This window comes from Amphiura filiformis, chromosome 16, assembly GCF_039555335.1.
Source record: "Amphiura filiformis chromosome 16, Afil_fr2py, whole genome shotgun sequence".
Lineage (NCBI taxonomy): Eukaryota > Metazoa > Echinodermata > Ophiuroidea > Amphilepidida > Amphiuridae > Amphiura > Amphiura filiformis.
The window spans coordinates 49,707,075-49,722,528 of NC_092643.1; the positions used below are offsets into that span (position 1 = coordinate 49,707,075).

At 38.8% G+C, this 15,454-nt stretch overlaps 2 protein-coding genes and 1 long non-coding RNA gene across 3 annotated transcripts in view; 1 reads left to right on the forward strand and 2 right to left on the reverse strand.

The window, feature by feature from the left end:
* The window catches only part of LOC140136422 (uncharacterized), a 123,299-nt gene extending 120,655 nt beyond the window's left edge, over positions 1 to 2,644 (forward strand). Inside the window, exon 6 of the mRNA XM_072158147.1 lies at positions 1,583 to 2,644. Coding sequence (XP_072014248.1) covers positions 1,583 to 2,529 — 947 coding nt within the window. The 3' untranslated portion in view covers positions 2,530 to 2,644. The remainder of the gene's footprint in view (positions 1 to 1,582) is intronic.
* The window catches only part of LOC140136137 (nose resistant to fluoxetine protein 6-like), an 80,193-nt gene extending 68,098 nt beyond the window's left edge, over positions 1 to 12,095 (reverse strand). Inside the window, exons 1-3 of the mRNA XM_072157842.1 lie at positions 11,815 to 12,095; positions 9,745 to 9,890; positions 6,052 to 6,136 (exon numbers count right to left, since the gene is read on the reverse strand). Of these exons, the coding sequence (XP_072013943.1) occupies positions 6,052 to 6,136; positions 9,745 to 9,890; positions 11,815 to 12,082 (499 nt within the window). The 5' untranslated portion in view covers positions 12,083 to 12,095. The remainder of the gene's footprint in view (positions 1 to 6,051; positions 6,137 to 9,744; positions 9,891 to 11,814) is intronic.
* LOC140136145 (uncharacterized) overlaps positions 1 to 15,454 on the reverse strand; it is a 269,844-nt gene that overhangs the window by 180,778 nt on the left and 73,612 nt on the right. The window lies entirely within an intron of this gene.

A 15,454-nucleotide genomic window follows, 5' to 3' on the forward strand; every position in this document is an offset into this window, starting at 1 on the left:
TCTCCCGTAAATGATTTCGTATAAAGAAACCAGATGTGGTTCCTTGCACTTGAACATATATGTTCAACATATATTATCGTCGTTAGGTTGCGCTTTGAAAAACCAGCGTGCGTCTTGAGATGAAAAAGTGACCAAAATCATCAGATTTTATATAGCGCAGCGTAGACCCTCGTGGAGGTAGTCTCGGCCCAGACTGTATGTGGCTATCACGAACATACAGGATCGACGAGTGTCAGACCGACTGACACATACTGACTGTGTAGGAGACTATCGTAAAGGCAGTTAAAAGCATAACAATGGCGTATGTATGCTCGCTGACCGTACAGAGGTCAGTCACAGGCTAATATCATTAGCCTTAGTCGGATGTCCTTCAGCCTATTATGTGTTTTATAAACAGGTGGGAACACCCATTCGTGGCTGTGGATTCACCCTACCATGGCATTTTCTGCCATGAAGATATCGGGACGATGGCACTGTGCCTCGTTATTTCAGCTCAAAATGGACAGAAACCATTCCCGATAATTATTACTAGTATTATTTCAGCATTTTGAGTATATAATGACAAATTTAACATTTTAAGGAAATCGTACATTAAGCCTTTAAAGATGCATTACATCATGACCAATTTTAGTTAGGCCAGAAATTGGCCTAACTCTCCATAGAGTCCCGTGTTAAAAATGTTAACCGCAAGTCAAAGTCAGTAGTCCACTTGGGAAGCTAACAAACAGAGGGAGTATGGTGACTGAACTAAAGATCAGATGTGAAAATCTATCAATTGTGCACAAATTAATTAAATCAGAGTTTTAAGCTTAAATGCAATAGCCAGAATATGCACAATGTGCAAGTGGACTACGGAGAAGTCTAATGCATTCATAACACAGGCCCATAATTAAGCTCAAGCAAACACTACTCTCCATGATGTGCAGGTACCTAGCTGGACTGTAGATCAGTATATCTTTGATTTCATTGCCAATTCTTGACTGGGAAGAAAAATTGACCAACTGTAAATGTTTTATTTTTGTCAAAATGTTACTAATTTGAATGTGTTGGGTATCAATCTGGACTCAAATAAAAATTCTATTCATATATAAACGGTACCTTTCGGTTGTCATGTATTATATGTCGTGCTGGATGTTGTTGTTTTTTGGGGGTTTTTTTTTAGGCAGAATTTTGCTTTTATCAAGGAAATCTGTAATCATTATCTCTCGAATTTTCTTATTTCAGAACCATGAAGTCTAGACATCAATTTCAACATTTACAGAGGTCAAGGTATGCAACATGTTTGAAGCCATACCAATGTAAGTACTGCAGACGGTTTTACAGTGATTTTACATATTACGTAAATCATGTACTGAGACATAGAATGACATTACAGGTGTATAGCTGCTATCATTCACCTGCTGTGACAAGAATGAAATGTGTAACTCACAAAGTGATTGAACATACTTCATGTGAAATAAAAAGCGGAGTCACATCAGCAAATGAAATTAACAATATCAAAAAGGACAGTGACAGCAGTTTACCACAGGCAGATGAAAAGACCAAATTGAAGCAAATAAGCAGTACTAGTGATCATGAGAAGAAAAAGAGCCATACCAATGTAAATACTGCATGAGGAATTTCTCAGATGTACGTCACAAGATTAGCCATGAAAGGATTCATATTAAACAGGAGAACAAGAAAATATTTCAATATTTCAATACAAGTTTCACAAATGCAAGTACCAAGACCAGCCATGAAAGGATTCACACCAAAGAGAAATTATACCAATGTAAATATTGCACCAAAAGTTTCTCAAAGGCAAGTAGCAAGACTCGACATGAAAGGATTCATACCAAAGAGAAACCTTACCACTGTAAATATTGCACCAAGAGTTTCTCACTGGGAAGGGACAAGATTATACATGAAAGGATTCACATGAAAGAGAAGCCATACCAATGCAAATATTGCAACAAGAGTTTCTCACAGGCAAATGACAAGACTCAACATGAAAGGATTCATACCAAAGAGAAACCTTACCATTGTAAATATTGCAATAAGAGTTTCTCACAGGCAGGTAATAAAACTGGACATGAAAGGATTCATACAAAAGAGAAACCATACCAATGCAAATATTGCACCAAGAGTTTCTCACGGGCAAATGACAAGACTCAACATGAAAGAATCCATACAAAAGAGAAACCTTACCAATGTAAATATTGCAACAAGAATTTCTCACAGGCAATCAGTAAGACTCGACATGAAAGGATTCATACAAAAGAGAAACCATACCAATGTAAATATTGCACCAAGAGTTTCTCACGGGTAAATGTTAGGACTATACATGAAAGGATTCATACAAAAGAGAAACCATACCAATGTAAATATTGCAACAAGAATTTCTCACGGGTAAATGTCAGGACTATACATGAAAGGATTCATACAAAAGAGAAACCATACCAATGTAAATATTGCAACAAGAATTTCTCACAGGCAAGCAGTAAGACTCGACATGAAAGGATTCATACAAAAGAGAAACCTTGCCAATAATGTAAATTCTGCAACAAGAGTTTCTCACGGGCAAGAACATGATAAATTCTGACAAACCTTCATATTTTTAATACATGATTGCAGAATATTATGATTTATTTAACTAATTACTATAACTGGATGAGTTTTAGCTCTTAAAATTGTGTAGTTTTTGAGATAATGCAATTTAGATGGATGTAAACTTCTTTTGTTCAACACAAAGTCAATAGAAACCATGCATAAGTTTCTCACAGGCAGCAGGGTTTTCTTTAAGCATTTTGCTGAAGGGGTATTTTCAGATTTTTTTGACCCTTTCAATTGTGAATTTTTCCTCTGAAGGAGTCAAAAACATTGCCCAAGGGGTATTTTTATAATATTATTTTTGAAGACATTTTTAACAATATGTGTGTTTTTGGAGCTATAGGCGTATAGATCTGGAGGGGTGGAGGAATCTCCCCCAATATTTTGCCAGGGGGATGGTCCATACAATCATCCCCCAATGTTGACGCCTGTATGTGGGTTTCTGGCCAAATTAACCTCATATTTGGCCATTTTAGCCCCAAAAGTAGAAATTTTTGCGCGCTTCGAGCAAATTTATTCCACTTTTGCACTTTATTTCAACAGTTTAGCTTCAAAATGGCACATTTTTTTGTACCATAAACTTATTCTTTCTCCAAAAGGTGCTGGATTCACTATACTTCAAGACATTTCACCCCCCCCCCCAGTCAAAAAGAAATCTACGCCACTGTTTGGAGCAGTGGCGGATTTAGAGCAGTCATAAAGGGGTGGGGGAAATTTTAGAAGAAAATAAGAATATTTAAAAATGCCCCCTGAGAAGTAAGAAACTTTAGCAAAATGAAGACCTAATTGAAGCAATTTGGTGGATCATTTTGGCACTATTAATGTGTAAAATTTTAGTTTAAAAAGTCGAACATTTGTGAAATGAGCAGTCCATGGAGTCTTTCGTGGACGGCAAGTTTTCCCTATTATGGTAGGCCTATAAATTGTGTTAAACATAAATTGGCAAATGTCGAAAGCAGAAGTGAAAGTGGCCATATGTTTATCAACTACGCAGGGTTATGTTCCCCCCTTACATGCCTTAGAACTTATAAATTGTGTTAAACATAGGGCCTAAATTGGCAACCGTCGAAAGCAGAAGCGAAAATGTTCACTTGTTTATCCACTGCGCACCCTGAGAGGGAAACTCGCAATCACTAAAACATACATGGATCGATGCTGACAAAATGTGATGGGCCCTACATATCGGGAGTAGGTACTAAATGCCGAAAGCCCAGAACAAATGCACAATATCGGGTGTTTCTCTATTCAAATCTTGCAATATCTGAACGCGTCGTTTTCAAGATTTTGTACGCGCATTGGACTTTGGGACTATGGATTTGAAGGAGTCAGAAAAGTGCCTGAACGCGTAAATACGCGTGTTTTGTGCGTTAAAGAAAACCCTGACAGGCAGTGAGGTAGCAAGATTGAACATGAAAGGATTCATACAAAACAGAAACCATACCAATGTAAATATTGCAACAAGAATTTCTCACAGGCACATCGCAAGACTCAACATGAAAGGATGTATACAAAAGAGTATCCATACCAATGACGTTGACATTTGACATTTTTTCATAATGAAACATTTGGAAAATGTTTTTATGACCATTTATAACCAGCAATTTAATTCATACACTCCTATATCAAATCAGCCAATCAGAAAAGCTGTTAGAAAAGTACGAAACATGCATTGATTGTGTATATTGTGCACTCCACATACTACCATAGGCGTAGCTGGGAGGCGTAGATCATGGCTTCATGGGGGGATAAATCCCCCCAATATTTTGCCAGGGGGGTGGTCCATACAATCATCCCCCCAATGTTGATGCCTGTTGGGAGAGGGAGGAGCCAAATGGTTGTCCACATTTGTCAGTATTATACAATGAATATTATGTTTAATATTGATTGAGGGCCTGCTCGGAAAGCAGTGCATTATTAACCTAAACTAACTTTTGCCTAATTGGATCATGCTTAAAAAAACTGGTAGTTTATCCTGAAGGACTACAACCAGGGTTAGGATTTTACCAGCAAAAACCTGTTCTTGCCGGCAAAGTGGCAAAAACTGCACGGTAAAACCTGTTTTAAACCGGCAAAAAGTAACACTTCAAGTACTTGGGTTCCAAGATGGGCTCTAGTGCTGGAGACCTAAAATGAAGAAAAGCACCAGCCTGGGCAGCTTTCTGGAAACTGGAACGCCTTTGGAGAAGCCCATCCCTGCCAATCGAAACAAAAATCAAGCTCTTTGAGACAACTTGTGTTACTGTCTTTCTGTACGGGTGTGAGTCATGGAATCACCAAGGACATGGAAAACAAGATCAATGCCTTTGCAACATCTTGCTACAGAGTCATGTTAAACATCAAGCGTGTGGATCGGATTCCAAATGAAACCATCTACAATCTGACCAACACCACTCCACTGGTTGCCAGAGTCAAGATTCATCAACTCAAATTTCTCGGCCATATACTGCGTCTTGAAGATGACGAGCCTGTGAAAGAATATGCCCTCTATATTCCACCACATGGGAAAAGGAAACCGGGACGGCCGCGCACAATGTACTTACAGTATGTCCAACACCTCCTTGGAGATTCTGAAGGGATGTTGCAGCCAAACAAAATTGTTTCGCTTGCCCAAGATCGCAATAGTTGGAGAAAACTTGTAGTCGTCTGCTCCGCAGCCGACTGATGATGATGAACACAGAAAGTTCATAAACAGTAACACACAACTTTTTAATTAATCATTCAACATATTTTTTGTCTCATCAAGTCCTTAAAATGAAAAAGTTTTGAATTTGATATGCCACATTTCAGCGAGCAATAAAAACACATGCCTTTACTTTCTTATAATGATATGTTACTTATAAGACCTAAAAAAAATGTTTGATTGGCGTAACTCGACTGACCCTAAAAATAGGCCCGACCCTGGACTTTTTTATATTTTTTGCAAAAAACTTTTCAAAATTTAAAGAAAATTAAATTTAAAAAAAAATGTACCAAAAGCCTTTATCATATGCAATTTACCGCTTAAAATGTCTGTAAAAAAAAATCCGACCGACCTACCCTATTTTTTTTTTTATGTTACGCCAACCAAACAATTTTTTTAAGGCCTAATTACAAAATCTGGCCTTACACTCCGGAAATTATTTTTGTAACCTAATCATTTGTTTTAAGATTAAAAAATTGAATTATAAATAACCTTTTTAGTTTTTTGCCGGCAAAAACTGTTTTTGCCAAGTCTTTGAAAACTTAGTTTTTTTTTCCACCTGCGGCAAAAACCTGCAAACCCTGACTACAACTTACCTGCTACCCACTCAAATGCATTGGATACATCTTCTACTGTGCATTCTGTTGGCATACAAATGCCCCATGACTCGATATGAAAGGATTCATACCAAAGAGAAACCTTAATTACCATTTCCCCCCACCACCCCTGGCCCCACCATGTTCGATAGAAATGGTATTTTATGCTGAAGGACTACAACTTACCTGCTACCCACTCAATTGCATTGGATACATCTTCTCCTGTGCATTCTGTTGGCATACAAACACCCCATGAAATTGGAAAGATAAGCTGCAAAGGAATGGGTGTATCCTTAGTGCAAGATATTCATGACTTGGACTAGTGTAATAATAATGATAATGAAACGTTAACGGCATTTATCCACGCTTTCTGGATACTCAGATCCCTCAAAGTGCGCCATGGGTCGATATGCTGCCCAGGGCAGTTCCTAGGGATTTTGTCGCCCTAGGCAAAGCCTCTCCCTGCCGCCCCACCAAAGCATACCAAAAATGTGTTAAGGGAGGGTTGTGCCTTGAAAATTCATCAGTTTTGACCTATTTGTATACTGTACTGCCCACGCAGATCTTCACACAATTGTTTTCCTTTTTTTACTTTTTCTTCCCTTTTCTTTCTCCATTCCCGTTTTTCTTTTCTTTTCTTTTTTTACGCCCCTCTGTGTTTGCCACCCTAGGCGACCGCCTTAGGGGCTGTGCAATAATTTATTTCCCCAAAAAATTTCCAAACGGCCCGCCAAAAATCGCTTGCCCCCCCGGTCTGCCAAAAACTGCTTGCCCCCCCCCCCTCGGCCCGCCAAAAAATCTTTGCCCCCCCTTACACATGCCAAATTTTTGGGATCCCAATTTTGAAACCTTAAATGGTCTAGATATATGTTGCGAGCGCAGCGAGCAGACAAATTTGCATATTAAAGCGTTTCCGTACTGTTTTCCTAAGTCTTTTAGAGCGTTTTATTTAAAAGGCGCCCCATGAATGTGTGCCAAAAATCGCTTGCCCCCCCCTCGGCTCGCCAAAATTGCTTGCCCCCCCTTTTGGCTCGCAAAAATTCTTGCCCCCCATTTTACCCTCCCCAGGGCTCATAATTATTGCACAGCCCCTTACCTGGCCTATTGGTCGGAACGGCCCCGATGCTGCCAAGCCCAAAGGGCAGTGCAAGTTGACCTCAATGCTGAGTGTGACAGACAACATTGAGACTAAAGACAACATTGAGTGTAAAGACTTCATTGAGGAATTTATGAAGGTCTTGGAATTATGGAAACTTTAAAGTACACTAAGCCAAAAAAGAAACTTTTTCACAAGGTCATATCTTAAAATCCTGTGTATCAAAATGAACCAAAATTACACACAGGATTACTTCAATACTCTACTCTAAACACATGTCAGTAACCAAGCAGCTGTGCAACTGATACAGCAGCAAAATGCACTGACATGGATTCTTGAGTAAATTTTTTTTTATTAATTTTAGATAAAAATATCAAGAATCAGTTTTTTTATTTTTTTGTATTTTGACCAACTTCACCAAAATTATTTGAAATTTGGGCGAAAATCTGGATTTTTATGATTTTTTTTGACAATTGAGCATTTTTTGACCATTTATACCGGGCATTTATGGTGCAAATTTCTCAAAGTTGGTCAAAATTCAAAAATATTAAAAAACTGGTCCTAGATATTTTTATGTAGTTTAAAAAAAATAAAAAAATTTTCACTTAAGAATTTGACCTTGAACAGATGATTTCGTCAAGTCTTTGCTATTCTAAAAATACTTTTTATATACTTTAGACCAACAAGTTAGCAGTTATGAGGCCCAAAAGTTTCCATAATTCCAAAGATAAAACCACAGAAAGAAAGCTGTATTCAACACAGTTTTACACGAAAGATAAACCAAGAAATGAAGCAAAGACTACTGTATTCATTCCATTAACAGCCCAGGGCGCTTAACAAAGTCATTTTGGGTGGGCACTTATTTTTATATTATTTACATAATTATGTCAAAAATGGCCCAGAATATGGACTGTGTGTGGAGGCCCTGTGTTTGATGCACGAGTAGTTGCATGCATGGCATGGGTAGTTAATGGAACAAATACGGTAATTACAAATAGGGGGTTAGGGTTTAAATTACAACTCATTTTTACCACATTTCTTTTTTCTTTTTTTTTATTTGAGAAATCCAGAAAAAATAAGTATTGGTCAAGCGTAATGTAATGAATTTATAACAATTATTTTCATTATAACAATTGCTACATGTACCAGAGAACCTGAAAATGTGGCAACCCTTTTCAGCTGGCCACACATCCCTGTATATAAGCCAACTCTCCATCCAGGCATTGGTCTTCACTAGGATATGTGGCAGTACCTGGGGCCAGTGGCGTAGCGTGGGTCATCATATTGGGGGGCACCGGATTGGGGCGGCACTGGGTCTGATTGGAAGGAACAGGCCGTTTTTTGGCAATTTTCCTATGGGATTTTCTAAATTTTGCAATCGATTGGGGAGGCACGGCGGTACCCCACTGCCTGGGGCAAAGGAAAAGGAAAGGCCATTCCACAAAAATACAGCACTAATATTTTTGGGAATAAAAAAATTATACTGTTTTGCCAAATGAACAGCTAAATCTTAATCCTTTAGTTTCCAACTGGCAATAAAAGTCACATTTTAATAATTTTGTAATTTGAGGGGAAGTGGGCCAAAAACGTGCAATTTTGCATGATTTCTTACAATTTCAGTCACAAAATTCAAAGATTTAGCACAAGTCTAAACATTCCAAATTTGGAGTCCAGCCTATGAGTTTGCTCATAAATTTTATGTTAATTTTGATAATTGGTTATAAAAGATATTAGAAATATGTTTTCCAAAAATAAAAATGCATAACCTGAAAATCTGAAATTAGTCTTGGTACAAGTCTTTGAGCTTGATTGTCACAGCTACGAAAAGCACTCTAAAAATGCATGTTTTTGGGCCCTTATTTCAAAACATTGGCCAAATATTAAAATTTGACTTTCATTGCCAGTTACAACTAAGGGGCTGTGCAATAATTATGAGCCCCCCCGGGGGTAAAATTTCCAATCGCCTCACCAAAAATAGCTTGCCCCCCTCTCGGCCTGCCAAAAATCGCTGCCCCCCCCTCGGCTGCCAAAAAAAATCTTTGCCCCCCCTTCGCACATGCCAAATTTTTTGGATCCCAATTTGCAAACCTTAAATGGTCTATATACATGTTGCGAGCATGGTTTTCATAAGCCTTTTTAGAGCGTTTATTTAAAAGGTGCCCCAAGAATGCGTGCCAAAATCACTTGCCCCCCCCCTCGGCTTGCCAAAAATCACTTGCCCCCCCCACCCCCCTTTCGGCTTGCCAAAAATGTATCCCCCCGGCTCATAATTATTGCACAGCCCCTAGCTAAAGGATTATAGAATTTAGCTATGTTTCATTTGGCAAAATAGGATAATATTATTTTTTATCCAAATAAGTGATGTATTTTTTCTGGAATGGGGAGTAAAAGCCCAAGTAGAAGGGGGAAGGCAGCTGACTTACTCTGATAAAACTGCCTGAAAAGTTGCACAAAGTAATTTGGGTCATATTAATCATGGTGAATTTTGGCTATGTTGTTGAAAGGCACACAATATCTACTTTCATCTTTTGGTGGGGATACTGATCAGTGGCGGCACCAAGGGGGTGGCATGGAGGGACAAATGCACCCCAGTCCGAATTCTTGCCCCCCTCCAGTTTCTTGGATTTAAAACCCAATTCTGCACAAAATTTGTTAATTCCCCCCCTGAAACTCACTTAGGCCCCCATGCCCCCCCCCCGCTGCCACAGATATTCAATCAATATAGCCATGCATACACACACTAACATAGTGCCCCCCCCTATGCCCCTGGAATTGAAACATACCTGTGGGTTAATCTTGGAGGCATTGAGTTGCAGCTGTACAGTACAGTATCTGAAATCTGTGATATTCATACATTCATCATAATGTCCTATCCAAGCCTGGTTGAGTTCCAGAAACCCTGCAGCAGGTTTACCCATGGCATCAAAAACTGCAAAGGAAAACAATTCAACAAGTAAAAAATTGATAGATTTATTTTAAATAATTAAATATAGGCCTATGACACATTTTGGTCAGATATTTGCTCAATCACATGCAGTTCTTATATCCCACGGATCCCGCCAACCGCCATAGGCTGCCAAAATGATACTACCCCAGTACTGGGTACAAAAATGACCATTTAGGATGTGCCGCATGGCGGGTCACATTTGTATCTAGAGCCGTTATTGCTTTACCCCCTCCCATTCAAAAACCGGGGGAGGGGTAGGGGAAGGTGGGGCATAACGGACCCGCTGGGCATAACGGACCCACAGGGAAAAATAAGCCTGGGCAATACTGCTGTCTATGCAAATTATATTGAGGAATACAAGTATGGCCACACAAATTTACAAAAAAAATTTGATCTGAAACAATCCACTGACATCCGAGCAAGATCGAGTCAAAAATTATTACCCGTCTGGTGTAGGATATGCAGATGTTTAATGTGCTGAAATTTTACTTCATTAATATCGGATTCCCAAATAACTGTGTATATTGTAAACACGAAGGTACTAGCCATGCATGAGCTGTATTAAGTGCATGGCCTATATGCTACAATGTATTATGCATGCAACCTAGTTCTAAAAAATCGGGTATGGGGCAAAACGGAACCCTAGGTGTGGGGCATAACTGAACAGGGTTCCGTTTTGCCCCGGGCATTTTGCCTCACAGATGGGTTCCGTTTTGCCCCAATTGGACATAATATGTCTTCACTCAAGGAAATGTAGGCGTTATCTAGGGGCCTACTCGAGCATGGTAAACACTTCTCTGAAACATGGGCATATAACTAGGCCTACAGATAGAATTAATGATTAAAAATTAACCACTTACTCCACAGCGATGGGTAGGCCTACTTAATATTTCTTTCTAATAAAATATTGGTCATACATGATAGGCCTACGGGGCCTATAAGAAGTGAACCACTCACTTCTCAGAGATGGTAGGCCCACTTAATATTGTAACTGAATATAGGCCTACATATAACTAGGCCTAGGGCCTACCGATGGAACTACTGATATAAGTTTACACCCAGGGTGCCGTTTTGCCCCATAGGGGGGTTCCGTTTTGCCCCGATAGTGGGGCAAAACGGATTTTATTTTTTGACAATATTTCTTCATTTTTATAAAAAATTGTAAGATTCAAGTTATATTGGTTAATGGTATATAAAAGGTAAATACAAACTTCAACTGAACATATAATTTTTACAGTCATATTACTCATGGTGACGTCACAGAGCATCCTCGAAGTTAAGTGTTCCGTTATGCCCCACCTTCCCCTACTGACTGTGTACAAATGATCATATGGGGATGTGCCGCAAACTTGGGTAGCAGTTTCGGCCTTATATATCATTTACAATTTTTATAGGCCAGTGTATGTCCTTTTTTCAAAATGTTCCCATTTTTTGGGGAAAATAGCCCAATTTTATTGAAGCCAAAAATGTGGGGGAAATAGTTTTAAATTATTAAAGACAATTTGTGTTAAATTTGGCCGAAAATTTTGATATATCGATGGGACAAAATTTCTTTAAAATTGCTATATTGATGGGTCCCCTTTCAAATTCTCAGCAGCACACCCCTACCCAAACCAAACTTGAGTGCCCCCTCCCCTGGGTCAAAAACTCTGGTGCTACCCCTGCTTACCACACAAACATGCAGAACAAAAAAAAAATCAAGTTACGGAATATTGGGCTATTCCCATTTAAAATCCACACACCCCCTATGGAAGTTATGACCTTAATCTCCCACACAGGAAGTGAGAATATCATATGGGTTTACCTGAATGGGTGACTCCATTTGAAATCTACACCCCTGTGTGGGAGATTAAGGTCATGTCTTCCATAGGGGTGTAATTTCAACTGAATAGCCCATTGCACTCACCTTTTAGTAATGTCCCTATATTTGAATCATTTCCTACTAATCCATCAAATGCCTCCTGACATGGTCGGGAAACCTGTTGTGAATCTATAGCCTGATATGGTCCAGGCGATGGAAGTCTTCCCAGTGTAGGTGTAAACGCCATAGTGGTGGCAATATGATTCAGAAACACGATCACTACCAACCAAGAAATACAATGCTTCATTCTCTGGGCCATTGTGTGATGATCATAGGTGCAATTAAAACTGTCAAATTCTGCTAAATTTTGCATTCAAAATTAACCAAATGAAGGATGAATGCTTATGATAATTAAACTGCCTCTGCAGTTCTGATCTGGTTGATAAAATGCACAATCATGTGCCTACACAATATATTGACATGGTTGATATATAAATAAAGTGGAATTTTTAATGCTACATTAATATTCACATTCAGTTTACTATTGTGAGAAATGTGGTGGGATATGTTTTAGAGTGTAGGGTGTGGTGTGTATATTAGTGCATGTACAAAAACATATAATTACTTAAGTTACATTAAAAACAAGGAAGTGTTTGAAATTGTTATAGCATGAAAAATTATCCCACGGAAATGGTCCCAGTATGAATTGATATCTATAAAGATAGTACACAATGATTAAACTTGATTCGGTTTCAGACTTTGTAAATAGGCTATAGTTCATGCCTGGGTCATACTCATATTTATGTGGTGAATTAATTCACTAAAAATAGCTATTAGGGGCCGTTTACAAACACTTGTAAGGGGGGCCTGAAAATTTTTGACCCTCCTAAGGGGGCCCTGAAAAAAATGACCACAAATTTTTGAGTTTATATGCTTTTCTATGGGGTTGACCCATAATTTTCATGTCAAAAAGGGGGGCCTGAAATTTTAGAGGTCTGTAAAGGGGGGCCCAAAAAAATTTTCGCGATGAAATTTTTTTGCATCAGGCCCCCCTTACAACTGTTTGTGAATGGTCCCTTAGATCTCCACTATGTTTGATTCCAGATCCTATCGGGTCTACGGTTTGATGTTTAATAGTTACAATTGATAAAAATTGTTGCTACAAGTTTTCCTTCATCGCCAACAGCCTCCAAATAAATGTTTGTTCAGCACTGTTTTAATATCATCAGATTACTGTATTCATTCCAATAAGCTCCCACACCCCAATAAGCGCCCACCCAGGGTATTTTCAATTTGCTAAAGGGTACCATTTAATAATGCTGAAGTGACTGATAGACATTGATACAGTGAAATAGCTTGAGGATTTGAAGTCCTGTTTAAACTTGCAATATACATTTACTGCATCAGAAAAGCTACTAGAACGTCTCGGGACCCTATTACAACGTAGGGACTGTTCACAAAAACTTGTTAGGGGGCCATGCAAAAAAGGAGGCCCTTAAAAGTTTTGACCCTCCTGGGGGGAGCTGAAAAGAATGACCACAAATTTTCCTGGGAAATTTGAGTTTATATGCATTTCTATGGGGTTGACCCATAATTTTCATGTCAAAAAGGGGGGCCTCTGACATTTTTGAGACCTGAAAAGGGGGGGCCCGAAATATTTTTGCAATGAAATACTTTTGCATCATCCCCCCAACAAGTGTTTGTGAACGGTCCCTAAATTTGTCTCGAATAAATGGCCCTTACAAAAAAAAAAATTAGGTAAACCAGGTAAAAAATAAGCACCCACCCAAAATGACTTTGTGAAGTGCCCTGGGCTCTTATTGGAATGAATACGGTAGTAATGATTTAATATGGCTTACAGAAAGGGAAGAAAAAAGAAGATGCACTGCTTTTGTATGTAGTGACCTTTATTATACCTGTATAGCGCTAAGGGGCTATCATTTTCTTTGGAAGGAGGGTCTCAAATTACAAAACGTCGGCATCAATAAAATTGCAACCCCCCTCCCTATTTCGGTAACAAAAAATTATGACCCCCCCCCCCTCCACCACCTAGACACCTTACCCCATAAACAGGCTAAAATTGTATTGAAATCAGTCGTGTTGAATAAAATAACACTATTTGTGGCCGGGATTTGTGGTCATCTTGTGACTCCCTACATTTTGGTCATCCCCCCTGTTTTTCTTTCCAAAAATTTATGACCCCCACCCCTATATTTGGGACCCTGTATGTACAAAAACACACTTTACATCATAGCTAGTTTGCCCGGGCTAGGTCGCTCCCTTGGTCCGAGTGGAGACACACTTGGGTCATGATGGCATGCTGGCCTATATACAGAAAGAAAAGTGAGAAATGGATTTGAAGATAGAGAACATGGAAAAGAAGACCACTCCCAACAATCAAGTGAACAATTTACAGTCAGCCTCTGCATGGGTCAAGAGAAAGGAAACAAATTCTTGATCCAACCTCACCTGCCACTGAGGCTGTTAGCCCAGTTCACATACCTATCTTCAGTCTTCGATTTCAGAATCAGAACAAGGATAGCTCAACTTTCCTGACACAACCAACATACAATGAACTTTTTGTTTTAGCTTTTATCTCTAAAATTTGTTGTAATAGTCAATTAGTCATTTATCAGCGACAATAATAGTACATTGCACCTTGTTCTTCTGGCGACGGTTCGCTATCTCTAAGGACCGCTATCTCTAAGGTTCGCTATCCCTAAGGTTCGTTATCACTAATTACGAAAAAGGTCCACTATACCTAAGGTTCGATATCACTAATTTTTAATAAGGTTCCGTATTTCTAAGGTTCGATATCACTATCTCTAATTTTAAATAAGGTCCGCTATCACTAATTTATTGAAGGTTCACTATCTCTAAGGTTCGCTATCACTAATTTAAAATAAGGTCCGCTATCTCTAATTTTAACAATCCCGGTATCCCTAAGGTTCGCTATCTCTAATTTTATATAAGGTCCGCTATCTCTAAGGTTCGCTATCTCTAAGGTTCGCTATCACTAATTTCAAATAAGGTTCGCTATCTCCAATTTTAAATAAGGTTCGCTATCTCTAATTTTAAATAAGGTTCGCTATCTCTAATTTAAATAAGGTTCGCTATTGCTGTCCTTATTTAAAATTAGAGATAGCAGGCCTTATTTGAAATTAGAGATAGCGGACCTTGTTTAAAATTAGAGATAGTGGACCTTATTTAAGATTAGTGATAACGAACCTTATAGTATAGCGAACCTTAATCGAAATTGGTGATAGCGAACCTTAGAGATAGCGAACCTTAATTAAATAGGGATAGCGAACCTTAAACAAAATTAGTGATATCGAACCTTAGCTAGGTATAGCGGACCTTTATTGCAATTAGTGATAGCGAACCTTAGAGATAGCGAACCTTCAATAAATTAGTGATAGCGGACCTTTTTCAAAATTAGTGATATCGAACCTTAGAACTAGCGAACCTTATTCCAAATTAGCGATATCGAACCTTAGAAGTAGCGGACCTTTTTTTAGGTATAGCGAACCCTTTTCTCTGTTAGAGATAACGGGATTCGGATATCCATAGACTTTACACGTTAGTGATAGCGAACCTTAGAGATAGCGGTCCTTAGAGATAGCGGGATGTTACCGTTCTTCCAGATGTCCATAACACAGGTTTCAAATAGGGACAGCAGTCCCGGGCAGCAGTCAAAAATAAGTTGTCTGAAGATATGGGTAGTAAGCACAGCATAAAGGCCTAC